The 15,888-nt window shown below is 44.3% G+C and overlaps 1 protein-coding gene across 7 annotated transcripts in view; it reads right to left on the bottom strand.

Annotated features, from left to right (window-relative positions):
* Window positions 1–15,888, bottom strand: part of CCDC148 (coiled-coil domain containing 148) — a 267,767-nt gene that overhangs the window by 56,122 nt on the left and 195,757 nt on the right. For all 7 annotated transcript variants that reach the window (XM_068245736.1, XM_068245741.1, XM_068245735.1 and 4 more), the window contains 2 exons: window positions 14,264–14,402; window positions 2,006–2,212 (listed from right to left, as the gene is read on the bottom strand). In XM_068245736.1, the coding sequence (XP_068101837.1) occupies window positions 2,006–2,212; window positions 14,264–14,402 (346 nt within the window). The remainder of the gene's footprint in view (window positions 1–2,005; window positions 2,213–14,263; window positions 14,403–15,888) is intronic.

Below are 15,888 nucleotides of genomic sequence, written 5' to 3'. Positions count from 1 at the left end.
GACTAAATAGAGTGCACCTGTGTGTAATCTAATGTCAGTACAAATACAGCTGCTCTGTGGCGGCCTCAGAGGTTGTCTAAGAGAATATTGGGAGCAACAACACCATGAAGTCCAAAGAACACACAAGACAGGTCAGGGATAAAGTTATTGAGAAATTTAAAGCAGGCTTAGGCTACAAAAAGATTTCCAAAGCCTTGAACATCCCACGGAACACTGTTGAAGCGATCATTCAGAAATGGAAGGAGTATGGCACAACTGTAAACCTACCAAGACAAGGCCATCCACCTAAACTCACAGGCCGAACAAGGAGAGCGCTGATCATAAATGCAGTCAAGAGGTCCATGGTGAATCTGGATGAGCTGCAGAGATCTACAACTCACGTGGGAGACTCTGTCCATAGGACAACTATTAGTCATGCACTGTACAAAGTTGGCCTTTATGGAAGAGTGGCAAGAAGAAAGGCATTGTTAACAGAAAGCATAAGAAGTCCAGTTTGCAGTTTGCCACAAGCCATGTGGGGGACACAGCAATCATGTGGAAGAAGGTGCTCTGGTCAGATGAGACCAAAATGGAACTTTTTGGCCAAAATGCCAAACGCTATGTGTGGCGGAAAACTAACACTACACATCACTCTGAACACACCAACCCCACTGTCAAATGTGGTGGTGGCAGCATCATGCTCTGGGGTTGCTTCTCTTCAGCAGGGACAGGGAAGCTGGTCAGAGTTGATGGGAAGATGGATGGAGCTAAATACAGGGCAAACTTGGAAGAAAACCTCTTGGGGACTGCAAAAGACTTGAGACTGGGGCAGAGGTTCACCTTCCAGCAGGACAATGACCCTAAACATAAAGCCAGGGCAACAATGGAATGGTTTAAAACAAAACATATTCATGTGTTAGAATGGCCCAGTCATAGTCCAGATTTAAATCCAATCGAGAATCTGTGGCAAGATCTGAAAACTGCTGTTCACAAACGCTCTCCATCTAATCTGACTGAGCTGGAGCTGTTTTGCAAAGAAGAATGGACAAGGATTTCAGTCTTTAGATGTGCAAAGCTGGTAGAGACATACCCTAAAAGACTGGCAGCTGTAATTGCAGCAAAAGGTGGGTCTACAAAGTATTGCCTCAGGGGGCCGAATAATTACGCACACCCCACTTTGCAGTTATTTGTAAAAAATGTTTGGAATCATGTATGATTTTCGTTCCACTTCTCACGTGTACATCACTTTGTATTGGTCTTTCACGTGGAATTCCAATAAAATTGATGCATGTTTGTGGCAGTAATGTGACAAAATGTGGAAAACTTCAAGGGGGCCGAATACTTTTGCAACCCACTGTATCACATAAAGAGATGTAGTGGGAGAAATTCACCCAGCCTTGCTAAAAGGGTGCCATTTGCATTGTGCTGGTAAACCTGCTAATACACCTCTAGAGAAAATATATGGCAACACAGGCGTAACTACAGGGGAGCTGCCCTGCAACCACAGGGGGGTCCAGAGCTGTAAGGGGGCCCCAACTACTACTTTACGACTTAAAAGGGTTCATCCTTCAGATCAGGTGTTTTTATGGCTACATTTGTTATGGGTATGAAGATCATGATGGATGGCCACCAGAGCCGGGACAAGGTCCTCCAGCACCCAAGGCTGAGACACCAAAGTGCGCCCCTCCATCCCTCCCACCCCAGCCAGCACATACTGATTGCTATTAGACTAAGGCGCCCCAGGGCCCCCAACACCTTCATCTCTAGTTATCTGGCTTGCAGTCACTGCCATGTATCCATTTTCTTATTTTTCTCTCGGTTACTAGCCGAATTTGAGAAATGCTTCACATTTCCTTTACCTCAACTGCTATCTCCCCCCTGAATCATTCATACATACGGGCAGAAGGAAGTTATGATGAACAGCGGGAAGATGTAATTTGTGCTTCTTCACAACAGAAAAAAGATTGTCCAACCCAGAATTGATTGCATAATGTGCAGAGCAAAACCCACAATGATCATCACTTACCTTCTCCTTCAGCTCAGCGCAGATCACTTGCTGCTGCAACCTGTCATTAGCCAGTATGAGCTCTGATTCGTATGCAGAGCAAGCTTCAGCGATGGTCATTACTGCCTTTATAACAAAGTCTGTCTTATAGCGGGTCCAGCTTTCCATCAGGGCCCTCCTTTGATCTTTCGTGAAATGATTCAAGTCCCAGATCTTTTCATGGCTGACCTACAAAGTAAGCATAATGTAAGTGACAACAGAAAGTCTCTTATGCCCACTAAAGGAGGCGGCATGCCATCACTGGGAACTCTGCTCCCCAAACACTACAATAAAATGCAGCCAGGGACAACTATGGAGATAAAAGGTACATTTATAGGAGAACTCCATCCAACACCATTCAGCACCATGAGAAGAAGGAAGTGGGAGTAAGCCTAAACTAATTTTTCCTTTCCCTGGGTCTCATCTTTTTCTACATACCTAAATATCATTGTATTAGTAATATCGTACACATTACTATCTAATCTTGATGGTCAGAGCTGCAGAATGCTTTGTCTCTCTTCAAACACTAAAGGGTTAACTTTGTCTCTGAGCTCCAATACAACAAGAAAGTTTACAGAAGGGGAGCAAGCAGAGATCAGGGAGTCATCCAACAGTGTCAAAATTCACAGCTCTTCGCTACTGAAGTCAACATTGAAACTGGTCTTTGTGTTCTGAAATCAGGATAACACGTGCAAAGTAAATGGACATGTGGAATTGTCTTCTGAGTGGATCTAACTCATAGCTTTTTTTTGTCTTCCTGATTTCGGACACAGTTTAAACCCCCTGCTGGATTTCTGTGCAAACAGTGCTTTAATTCACTTTCATGAAATCTTTGCCTGTAACTTACTAAAATGTGTCAAGCAAGGGTCTAGTATACATTTATATATATACCGTTCCTCTCACGGTCCCCTTGTTCCAGCAGCGTCAACGCCGTTTCAACCTGCCACTACGGGAGGCTTTGGAAACCTTTGGGAGCCCTCCTTAAGACGGGCGGCTCCGTATTGCACCTGCATGAGTGCGAGAGAGAGCGCACTAGGGCAGACACAGTATGGAGCCGCCCATATCAGGCTCCCAAAGACTTCTGAAGCCTCCTGCGGTAGCACAGAGCAGTATTCGACCAATCGGCTGGATACTGCTACCAGGGATGACAGGGCTAAAACAGGGAGACCGTGAGAGGTGTGGGAGAGCTCTAAAGGACCCAGAGCCTTCCCTCTCCTTAGGTAAGTTCTGTTTTTTTTTATTTTTCGATTTACATTTAATTTAATTTTCCCATTCTGCCCGTCCTCAATTTCCCCACTCTACAGCTTTTTGGCAGAAAACGTGCAGTTTTTCAGATGTTTTTTTTTCGCATTAAATTTGTGTTTGTGTGCAAATTTTCACAAACAGGTTCCAGAGCATGCAAACATTTGCACAAAAATGCAAATTTTAATGCACAAACAAGAGCAAAAAACCCTGTGACCCTGCCTTAGAATTGCGGGACGAGCCTGGCTCTTCCATATTGTTCCTAACTATTTTTCCCTGGACGAGTCAGGCTCGTCCATACCGCCAGAAAGGCAATGGCTGCTCATATGCCAGGAAATCCCGTCATTTGAAGAGTCACCCAGAAGCTGCCTCACTGCCGCACGTGCATACAGCCAAACTGGAGATCTGACAAGGCGAGCCAGATGGCTAAGTACACAGTCATATGATGTCGGGACACGGGAACATATGTGGCCATCAAGAAGACACATCTACCACCCCGACTGTTCAGTAACTAATCATTGCTAATCAAATACTAATTTCCATTAGGAGTTTTTTGTCCCAAACACATTGTCTATACTCATGATGATGCTCCACAGAAAAATCTGCTGCTACCATATGGGCTCTGTACTTATTTCTGCACAGATGTATTTGGCGTATGAACCCTCTTCAAAGAAAAACAGTTCTGAACAGCAAGGAAAGAGGACAGAATAGTTTGGGGATTTTAATGCTGTCTGTTTCTAATGTCTTGTCCTGACAGGAAGTGGATAAATCTCTTCATCAGCAGCTCATCAATACTGTATTTCTGTACTGTGAAAAAGAATCAAAACTTCAGTAAACACTTCACACTCTTGAGACCACCAGTCTGAGGAGTCTCAAGCCACATTACTCCAGGGTTGTCACAGGGATCAGAAACTACAGCGGACCTGAATACATACAGGGTGCATTTCTATATGTTTTTCTTCTGTCCAGTGCAAGAGTTCAGGTCCACTTTAAAAGGAAGCCAATACAGCAGCCTCCATTATCCCCTCACCTCAGATGTCCTTTAAAGGATACCCAAAGTGACATGTGACATGATGAGATAGATATGTGTTTGTACAGTGCCTAGCACACAAATACCTATGCTGTGTTCCTTTTTTTCTTTCTCTGCCTGAAAGAGTTAAATATCAGGTATGTAAGTGGCTAACTCAGTCCTGACTCAGACAGGAAGTGACTACAGTGTAACCCTTACTGATAAGAAATTCACCTTTTTACCTCTTTGTTGGTCTCAGAAGCCATTTTCTGCTAGGAATTGTTTTATAGTTGGAATTTATCAGTGAGGGTCACACTGTAGTTACTTCCTGTCTGAGTCAGTACTAAGTGAGTCAGCCACTTACATACCTGATATTTAACACTTTCAGGCAGAGAAAGAAAAAAAGGCACACAGCATAGGTATTTGTGTGCTAGGCACTGTACATACACATATCTATCTCATCATGTCACTTCGGGTATCCTTTAAGAAATAGTGGCCTGTGGTGAAGATATTTCCAAGGCCATTTTAGCTCAGTGTGAAGATCAGAGGTAGCTATAAATTATTTATACATTTTATCTATTGAAAAAAAAAAAATTAGACAAAGCACATTGACAAGAATGTCTTCTAACGTAAAAACAATCGGCACATATGCATGTTCATCCACTGGCATCAGTACACTCTATGAGCCATGGCATTGCCACTTAGATTGCCAGGATAAGAATTGAAAGTGGGCATTGATAATGATGGCATTATGTTATTCTGCCTAGAGAATGTTCAGCAGGACTAGGGTGAAAACAGGCTACATGATGGCTGCCTCGCTGTGCTGCTTAATAGGAAACCATGCTGTAAATTCACACTAAGTGCTGCTACAGCTCACCTGGGATAAGGGAATAGCTTCCCCAGTACTCTGGAAAACAAACACAAGATGAACCATTAAATGATGCCCTGGGGTCATTATAGCAGAATGGGAAATAGAAGAGGTATAATATACTGCATGGCAGTTATAGGACATTCTCTGGCAAATGCTACTCATATACTGTAGTAATAATTACATAATGTGCAGCAGTAAGTCATTACATATTGGGCTTATTTAAAGTGAAGATTTAAAGTCAAAACGTGCTTAAAGCCCATGGAAGAGTTTTTAAAACACACCGGCCTCTCCCTCTCCTCTAAATAGCAATAGGGGGCCCCCCTCCACCAAAATATACATGTATAAGTTCATATATGAGACTCCCAGAAATCCAGCATTCCCATCCCATCCAGGTTACATTCCAGACTCCTGGAGACAGCCCAATCTCCCTTAAGGTGGCCACTAATGGTCCAATTTCTAGCGAAAAATCGTTCGAGCGATCAGAAATTCTGATCGGACGAAAAATCATTCACTACACCATCAACTAACCAATCATTGCTTCCTATCTATCACGACCAACAAGAAAATTCAAATTTTGGTTCGACGAAAATTCAATCGGACGATTGTTTTTATAATCGTTCATTATGGACTGTGCCCATCAACTGAGATTATTTACAGCCAATCCAATCAGAATTTCTCAAACGATTTTTCGCTAGAAATTGGACTGTTAGTGGCCAGCTTTAGTGAAAGAGAAATAAAGCAAACCCTTTTATAAATTCTAATGGACAGGCTATTTGGTCACCTCCTTAAAGTAAACTTGAGATGAAAGGAGTGAAACTGTTATACATACCTGGGGTTTCCTCCAGTCCCCTCCACGCAGATCGCTTCCTTGCCACTGTCCTCCGCCTCCTGGATGCTCCAGTAGATGCCCTGTTATCTCTGGCCAGTCGGGGCGTATTGCGCATGTGCGGCCCAGCCACATGTGCACGCTCCGGTGCTTTACTGCTGCCAGTAGCATTCTGCGCCTGCGCAGTACTATTGCGCAGGCGCAGAATGCTGCCAGCAACGGGAGCACGCACGGGCGGACTGCACATGCTCAGTACACCCCGACAGGCCAAAGATAACAGGGCATCTATCGGAGCATCCAGGAGGCAGAGGACAGCGGCGAGGGAGCGATCTGGGTGGAGGGGGCTGGAGGAAACCCCAGTTATGTATAAAACTTTTCACTCCTTTCATCTCAGGTACACTTTAACCATTTAAGGACAACGTTAATTGAAATCTACGCCCTGTTTTGATGCTGATGTGGCTGCCAGGGTGTAGATTTCAACTCACCGACACCGCGTGTACTCGCCGCTCTCGTCGCTACCGCTGATTACGTCGCTATCTCCCCTGCCGCAGCTCCCTTGCTCTGCCGTTTCTATAACAGCAGAGCCCTGTGAGCAGGTCAGGAGCCGATTTCATTGGCTCCTGACCCTGTCTATTAACGTAAGCAACTCCCATTGTCTTACATTGATAGACACAGTTAGGAGCCAATGAACGCAGCTCTTGACTGGCTCACAGGACTCTGCCGTCATAGAGACTGCAGAGTGGGTGGCCTGTGGTTCCCGATGTGCGTTGTGGGCGGCGGTATTTCGCGGTTTCTTGTACCAGCAGTCTCTGGTCCTTAAGGGGGCAGAGGCGTACATCAAAAAAGGGTGTCGGAAAAAAAGGGCGCGGGGTGTAAACGATAAGCAGCAATACCGTTTATAAAAATATTGTGTTGTATTTCATTCACAAATAATGTTTTACAAATTTAGAAATCATTAAATAATGTGTATGAAATCGCCAATTGTGAAAACGTTAATCTTCCCTGTTTCAAAAGTGAAACTTATAATTACGTTTCTTAAAAAAACAATAATATATGTTTAATCGTTATAATTGTATATTATTGTGAATAACCTTCATTTATCGTTTCTTCTTCTAATAAAATCGGAAAATAATGTTTATAACGATGATATAAATATAACTACATTTGTAATAAGTGTTGTAAAACATTAGTAAGTATTACTAAAATTTTACTAAAACGAAACCTAATTCTACTCTCACACAGAACCCTCCCTGTACCTATCCCTAACCCTAAGACCCCCTGGTGGTGCCTAACCCTAACCACCCCCCTGTTGGTGCCTAACCCTAATGGCCCATACTCACGAGGGACTTTTGTCGCCTCAACACGCGGCGCGCGCGTGTTGCGGCGACAGGTCGCCCGTGAGTATGGGCCGTCGCACACGCGCGCACCCCGAACTGTCGCCCGCCGCTCATGTCGCCATGCGATTGAAACTTTCAATCGCATGGCGACAGTCGCCGCTGCCCCCCCGCCGCAACTGTCGCTAGTCCGCGTGAGTACGCGGACTAGCGACAGCAACCTCCATGTAGGTACATGGAGCTTCCGGCGGGGGGAGGAGGAACGTCAGCGACAGCTTCCGCCTTGCCGCTGGTCCCTCTTCCGCGTGTGTACGCGGAGGGACCTGGCGAGAAGCTGTCGCCGGCCTGTCGCCCACACGCTCACGTGTGCTGGCGACAGGCCACATTTCTCGCCCGTGAGTATGGGCCATAAGACCCCCTGGTGGTGCCTAACCCTAAGACCCCCCTGGTGGTGCCTAACCCTAACTACCACCCCGGTGGTGTATATTGTACTGTAACTATACCTAACCCTACTCTCACAGAGAACCCTCCCTGTACCTATACCTAACCCCTAGACCCCCCTGGTGGTGCCTAACCCTAGGACCCCCCCCCCCCCCCCTGGTGGTGCCTAACCCTAAGACCCCCCTGGAGGTGCCTAGCCCTAACCACCCCCCTGGTATTGTGTGGATAATAATGTTTTAAAAATAGTGACTGTAAAAAATATATTGCAATTTACGTTACGTACTGATCGCTTTATTTTGTGAATAATAATGTTTTACAAACAGTAAGGGATAACATTTTAAATAATGTTTTAGTTAAATACGATAAATATGTTTAGTATTTTTAGAAACGTTATTCGTCACGGGAGCATTTTCTAAACTTAAATCATCACAAGCGCGGTTATAAAACATTAAAAATCTCTGGGCGCCGTTTGTAAAACGTTAATAATCTCCGGCGCCCTTTTTTCCTGTTCGGCGCCCATCAAACGATATTTATTATGGGAGTGAATGGCGGCCCCTTTTTGTCCATTAGCTGCCGGCGCCCTATTTTCCTGTTACCAGGGCAGATACCACTGGTGCTTAAAGAGACTCTGTAACAAAATTTTGAGCCTTATTTCTTCTATCCTATAAGTTCCTATGCCTGTTCTAATGTGGTCTGTCTTACTGCAGCCTTTTCTAATTGCACTGTCTGTAATAAATCTTATCTTCTTTCCTCTGTCAGCTCTGTCAGGCTCAGGCTGGAATGTGTGGAATGTGCTGCACTGCTTGTCATTGGCAGAAGCTATACACACCCTCTCCAAGCTCTGCATGAGTCACACAGTGAGCTGTTCTCAGCCTATCATACTCTAGTTAGAAGCCATGTCTTTTGTTTGTAAACACTGCCTAAAAATGTCAATTACAAGCCAGGATTGCAGCAGGGAGTGGCAGAAACAGCACAGAGGGGCCCAGGAGAACATAATGAAGAGAATGGTATGCTTTTTATTGTAAGAATTTTAGAGTACAGGTTCTTTTTAAGTTGTTAAAGCAAACCGGACAAGAAAATAAATAATATGATATAATGAATTGTATGTGTAGTACAGCTAAGAAATTGAACATTAGTAGTAAAAAAAAAAAAGAGTTTTCTTTTATTGTTGTGCAGAACAGGTAAAGTAAAAAAACTTCAGTTGTTATCTATGAAAAAGAGCTTCTCTGAGCTCTTCCACCTACAGTTCTGTTTTCTGAAGCATTTAAACAGCCAAGAAACAGTGAGAGACAGCTTGAGATAAGGTTTTACTGCAGGAAAGTTCAAAGGGTCATTATTTCTGCTTTATTTTATCGTTATAGACAGGGTGTGAATTTAAAACTGCAACTGTGACAGAATGATGCAATGTTATTAGAAAAAGCTACATAACTGAAAATCATGGAGGACACAGGTGTGCAAGAGTTTCTCAATATTTAAAATTGGGACAAGATTACTTTGTAGGGACGGCAAAAATTCACACCCCTCCCCCACCTTCTAATGTACCCCCAATGCAGAAAGACATGAGTTTGGTACAGGCGACAGGGAAGGGAATAGAGCTTTGTTGCTCCTCCCTCATTGTCACCCAATCAGAATGGCTGACTTGGCGTTCATTACTGTATGCTCCGGGGGTTGGGGAGGGACTACACTTGATTTCTTCCTCTCTTTTTTTTTCAAGAAAAACACACACACACACACAAATGTTTACTAATATACATTCATATTTATAGGTACAATAGTTGTAAAAATGTGTTAAAAAAACATTTTCCCTGACAAAATCAATGTTTAGGGCCCATTCTTAGTAGGGTAATTAGTGGGTGATTCCCGCTAATCACCGAAGCGCTAGCGTTTTTTAAAGCACAAGCGCAATAGTAACCTAATGGCAGTGATTTCACTGTCGTGATTGCCGTCGATCACGGGCATTTCGCGATTAACGGCAATCGCAAAATGTGTTACCTGCAGCATTTTGCATGCGATTATCGAGCGATCGCGGTACACTGCTTGAACAAGCACTGATTGCGATCGTTCTGAATCGTGGGAGTGTACAGTTATTTTACCGCACTAGTCGTGCTACCGTTTTGTGCTTTTAAGTGTGAATGAGCCTTTAAACTGTAGCTGTCACCTGGGGCAAAAAATCCCACCTCGATCACTGTAAATCCCCAAAGTGACACCATGGGTAAAAACTGCGCTCTTTTTTTCTTAAAGTGGATCCGAGATAAACTTTTACTCATTGCATAATTGTGTTCCTTTCATATAGTTTATAGGGCATTCCTCAAGCCAAATACTTGTTTTATTTTGTTGTAATACTCTAATTACCCTTAAAATGAAACAAGCTTTTTCAGAGTGCCAAGGCACTGTAGCAAGGGTTTATGGGAGCTTAGTCTGGGCAGGAGGAGGAAGAGGTTACTAGCCAGAGATTTCAGAGGCAGAGGGGAGGAGGGAGGAGGAGAGGGGACTGAATTTGTCACATTACACACAGGCAAGCTGATAGCATCTCCAGCCCTCAGCCTGTGACAAACAGAACATGGCTGCCCTAATTGTATCACAGGAATAAATAATCATAAATTGTTGAAGCTGTTTGCAGCTAGATATGCTGTGTAAACTATCTACACTTTAAATAAGATATATAGACAAGTCACTTGTTATAGTTAGTTTTTCATCTCGGATCCGCTTTAAAGGGAATTGGAAGTGAGAGGGATATGGAGGCTGTCATGTGTATTTCCTTTTAAACAATACCAGTTGCCTGGCTGTCCTGCTGATCTCTGGCTGCAGTAGTATCTGAATCACCTATCTGAAACAAGCCTGTTGTTAATCCAGTCAGAAGTCAGTCAGAGCATTTGATCTCCATGCTTGTTCTGGTCTATGGCTAAGGATATTGGAGGCAGTTTATCAGCGGACAGCCAGGCAATGGGTATTGTTTAAAAGGAAGTAAATATGTCAGGCTCCATATCCCTCTCACTTCAGGTTCCCTTTAACCCATTAGAAACTTGCACTCGTTGTGCTGTAAATTCTTGGAATGCTTTGATCTCTCTCTACTAGAGAAAATATAGAAACAGAAAGCAAAAGTCTTCTGTTATTGTCTCACACTGCCCCCTGGTGACAAGTGGCCATATATACACATTACAGAAGTAATAGTAAGAAGCAGGGTAATGTAACAATTAAGAAATAAAAAATGTGCTGAAATAAATTGGCCTGGAGCACTTGCAAGCCTTTTAAATAAATTGGTTGGCTGGCTCCTAAAGGGTTAAGTTCAGTGACTGGGATTTTTTCCCCACCGCTGATCATTGTTTCTTTATGCAGAAATGATAAATCAAGGCCTTCAAGTGATTTAATGGGCATGAACTAATCAAGGAGATAATAGGCATATAAAAATCCGCACTGCACACAGGAACGAACTAGTGTGTGGAGTTGTCCTTTAAACATAAAACCATTCCATATTTTTCTTTCTGTATGTTGCAGTGAGGATTGTACTCCAACCCCCTATGCGCTACAGAGGAAGTCATTATTTATTCACAATCAATACTGGAGTGGAGTCTATTATCTACCTAGAAAGCAGTGACTGGTTTCTAAAAGCTAAATATAGATTAACTAAATATAGGTTAATGAAGAGTATGCCTCTGCAATAGTGCTGATGGCTACTCTGTCTTTAGCAGGTCTGGATTTACCTCATAGAAGCCTATAGGCACAGATGTCCTGGCAACTTAGAGTTCGCCCTCCATGAACCTACAAACATCCACCAAACTGCACCCCAAGTGTGGCCCAACTACGACTTCTCCCTTATGTCCCTTGCCTCTCATAGTTAGCTACAGCTCCACTCCTTAGTATTAGGTAGCCAGAAGTACCCTCAATATTAAGTAGCTAAAGGTGCCCCTGACTGAAGGAGGATTTCGTCAGTGGAATGCCGAGAGCAGGTTGAGCAACCTTTCATTTACACTCTCATCAGAACTCTATATAGGGTTGAAGGGAGGAAGGTACTTGGGGAGGGGAGTGAGCCGCCTTTCCATCCTGAGGCGCCTGTAGGCACGTACCTACAGTGTCTTATGGTTAAGGTTCTTTTTTATTTGAATTTGCTGGTACAAATGAAATATACTTTAAAGTTTTAGTTGTAAAAGTTAACCATTAGGATTAATGATAAAAAAAAAATACTTACACACTGGCTCTCCTACCCACTGCACAATAATTGCCAAATTCAGTAAAGCTAAATTTCTTTTTGTTTGGATTTTTTTTTTCACTTAAGTTGGACCAGAACTTTTGCACAGGATCAGAGCAGGATCATCCACCAGGCAACTTAGGCAGGTGCTTGGGGCCTAGTGGTTGTCAATGGGCTTACCTGTAATCTTCTCTGACCTATCTTCGCTTCAGCTTACCAAAAGGGCCACAAGGGGGCCACAAACCTTGCCTAGGGCCCCATTACATCTTAATCCATCTCTTGCACAGGACAGAAGGAAAACATATAGATATGCACCCTGTATGTACTTAGAGAGTTTAGCCTGTCTAATTCCCCCTTATCTGTGACTAAAAACAAGTTGTTTGTTTTGCCTGCTTCCATGAAAACAGGAAGTAGACAAACTGCAGACTTATTGCAGGATTTATATCAGTTGTAACAAAGAAATATTTTTCTTTAAAGGTTATTATGCTGTTACGTATCTTTTAGTGCAGAGAGGAAGTTCTGAGCTCAGGTCCACATTAACCTCCTTAGCGGTAACCCCGTGCAGGACACGGGGTAAGCCGCCGGAGGGTGCCACTCAGGCCCTGCTGGGCCGATTTGCATAATTTTTTTTTTCAATGTTTGGTCCGATCGCCGCTGCCCGCCGCAGATGCGCCGCTACCCGCCGCTAAACAGGGCCCCCCCCGCATACCTCTTGCGCAGCCTGGCCAATCGCCGCCAGGCTGCACTATGGGGTTGATCGGGACTCCGTGTGACGTCACGATGTCGATGACGTCGGTGACGTCACCCCGGTCATCACCATGGCGACGGGGGAAGCCCTCAAGGAAATCCCGTTCAGAACGGGATTCCTTATGGGCAAGCGGCGCCGGCGGCGATCGGATGTGATGGGGGGACGCCGCAGGGAGGGGGGAAGCATGTAGCTAGCGCTAGGCTAGCTACATGCTAAAAAAAAAAGGTTAAAAAAAAACCCTGGCGGCCGCGCAGCCGCAGCAATCATACCACCAGGGGGGTTAACCATCTCAGCCCGCGGGTATTTTTCACCTCGTGCACCAGAGCAAGTTTCACCTCCCATTCATTCGCCAATAACTTTATCACTAATTATCACAATGAATTGATCTATATCTTGTTATTTACACCACCAATTAGGCTTTCTTTGGGTGGTACATTTTGCTAAGAATTATTTTTTTCTAAATGCACTTTAACGGTAATATTAAGAAAAAAATGGAAAAAATCATATTTCTTAGTTTTTGGCCAATATAGCTTTAAAATAATACATGCTACCATAACTAAAACCTGTGTATTTTATTTGCCCATTTGTCCTTGTTATTACACCATTTAAATTATGTCCCTATCACAATGTATTGCGCCAATGCATTTTTTCAGTTTTGCGTCCATCACTATTTACAAGCTTATAATTTCGAAAAATGTTGGTAATATACCCTCTTCACATGCATATTAATAAAGTTCAGACCCTTAGGTAACTATTTATGTTTTGATTTTTTTTTTATTGTAATTTATTTTTTCATTAAAAATTTTATTTGGATAATTTTTGGTGTGGGACATAAACAGTTAATCTAGTAATGTCTGTTTATTTCATTTAAAATGTTTGTAGATGTAGTTTTACTATTTGGCTTCAAAATGGCCACAGTCAAAAAAAAATTTCATCCTGGAAGCGAACACTATCGCTTCCACTTCCTTCCGCCTGTCCGCCTTGCTCCCCGCTGATGCTGATGGTTCTTGACATCAATGTGTGTAACGGCACACAGTGCAGGGAGTGGCAGTTCCCCTTCCCTCCTCCCGTCCCAAGGAACGCCCCTTCACTCCTTGCTGATGGTTTTTTACATCAGTGTGTATAACGGCACACAGAGCTGGAAGTGGCAGTTCCCCTCCTCTCCGCCAGTCCGTGGGAACGTCCCTTCGCTCTCCACTGATGGTTCCTGACATCAGTGTATGTAATGAAAGTAACAGCGCAGGAGAGCACTTGTGTGGGCTTAGGGAGGTTGATCTCATAATGATCAGGGGAAGATTGGTATGACACAATGGGTTTCCACACTGGGTGACACCAACCCTAGTGACGCCTCTGTGGTCGATATCATGTAAATAATTCTAGCTTTCATTTCAATCGAATGCTTGGAATTGGGCCAATCAAATGCACTTCCTGTTGACTGGCACATCTCCAAGCTGCACACAATCTACAAAAATCTGCATGTAAGCTGGTATTATTTGCATCTCATTGACCATGTTGCTGGCTGCAGTGAAAGCTGTATTGATATTTTCTGTGACTGGAGTTACACTTTAAGAAAAGTCACTAACCAGCTCCTGTCTTGGTTTGCCAGGAAAGTGCCTGGTCAGCATATCCAAATACAAAGTTCTTCTATTAGGAAGGTCATTGGGATATTGGCCGATAATCGCCTGAAACTTCCAGTGGTCTTCTTTACTCCAGTTGCAATTCCTAGAAAAAAAATAGAAGTTTCAAAAACTTTTGCATGTCAGGCATTGCTTACTTACATACAGGGGTGTAACTACAGGGCAGCAGACCCTGCAACTGCAGGGAGGGGGGGGGGGGGGGGGGGAGAGAGCTGCCAGGGGGCCCAAGTACTTCACTCCCTCTGATAAAGGGGTCCATCCTTAGGATCAGGTGTTTATGTGGCTACTTCAAGTAGGAAAGAAAACAGAAGATGTCTGGCACTGTAGCTTTAATGTGTGACAGCAGGTGTACAGTTGATTGGCAAGCAAACACACAAGGACAATGTCCGTGAAGATGATAATACTTATCGTGCTCTGCTGAAGGTGGAGAGGCGACTGTGGGCGCCAGTGGGTGCACGGCCTTACAGCCGTTTCACAATGGGGTGAGCCTTGCTTCTTCGGAGGCTTTTCGTGCACAAAGTGCTGAAGGGAAGCGGCCATTAAATCGCCTGCTTCCGTGAGGGTCCCGCCCGCCTGTAGGAAGTGACGTGGGGCAACACCATTGGCCGGTCAACGCGCGTCATCGTGGGCGGCGCACCCGCGTCACACCAATCGGAGGCGCAGGCGCGTCACTGCATACAGATGAGGCGCACGTGAGGGGCTTGAACAAGTCGCCCTGGCAACCTGGTCCGTCCCAACCCGTAATGGCAAGCGGCGAATAGCGCCGCCGGCCAATGAACGGAGAAGGGGGCGGGTGCGAGAACGCACTGCAGCGTTACCTAGCAACAAACGATAAACAAAACCCCTATGCCATCCACATTAGGGAAGGGATAAATTATCCATAATCCCAAGCTAGGTTCGCTAATTCTAGTGGAAGGAATAATGCAACAAATGTGTAATGCCACGTACTAAATACAGCCATGGAGCGCCCCATGCCAGGGGTGGGCAGGAAGGGGGGGAAAAAAAGGGGAAGAAAAGGATGAGGGAAGTGAAAGTGAGGGGAATAGGGGTGGGGGAACAGTGAGGCGGGACACGAGTCCTAGATACAGAGGCTCCTACAAAAGAGAGAGGTGGGAGGGAACATAGGACAAGGAGACCACTCCATAGAGGTGGAGACCTAAGAAGTGGAGACCTAAGAGGGGTGCATTACACCCATCCATTCGCCACACAGACCGACAAATAGATAAACATAGTAAAAATAGACTAATAAAAATTTATAAATTTATAAATATTGAAAAATATTTTTATTAGATTAGAGATTAAATATAACTGTGGATAAAAAGGACGATCATCATGTGGCGAATAAAGGGGAAAGGGGAAAAGGGGATAAATCAGAGGACAGAGAAAAGACCAACATACAGAAAGGAGATCTCAAGGGTCAAGGAAGCATGCTAGGTCCAAGTGGTCGTTAAGACCAAGGGGGCCCATGGCATCTGTCTTAAGAATCCACTTTGATTCGAGCTTAAGGAGCAACTTTTTCCTATTGCCACCTCTGCGTGGAAGGACACAGTGGTCCACGCAAGCAAAGGACA

Source organism: Hyperolius riggenbachi, chromosome 7 (genome assembly GCF_040937935.1).
Source record: "Hyperolius riggenbachi isolate aHypRig1 chromosome 7, aHypRig1.pri, whole genome shotgun sequence".
In the NCBI taxonomy this organism is placed as follows: Eukaryota; Metazoa; Chordata; class Amphibia; order Anura; family Hyperoliidae; genus Hyperolius; species Hyperolius riggenbachi.
The sequence above is the reverse complement of the archived record's forward strand: the minus strand, read 5'-3'. Positions and strand labels throughout refer to the sequence as shown.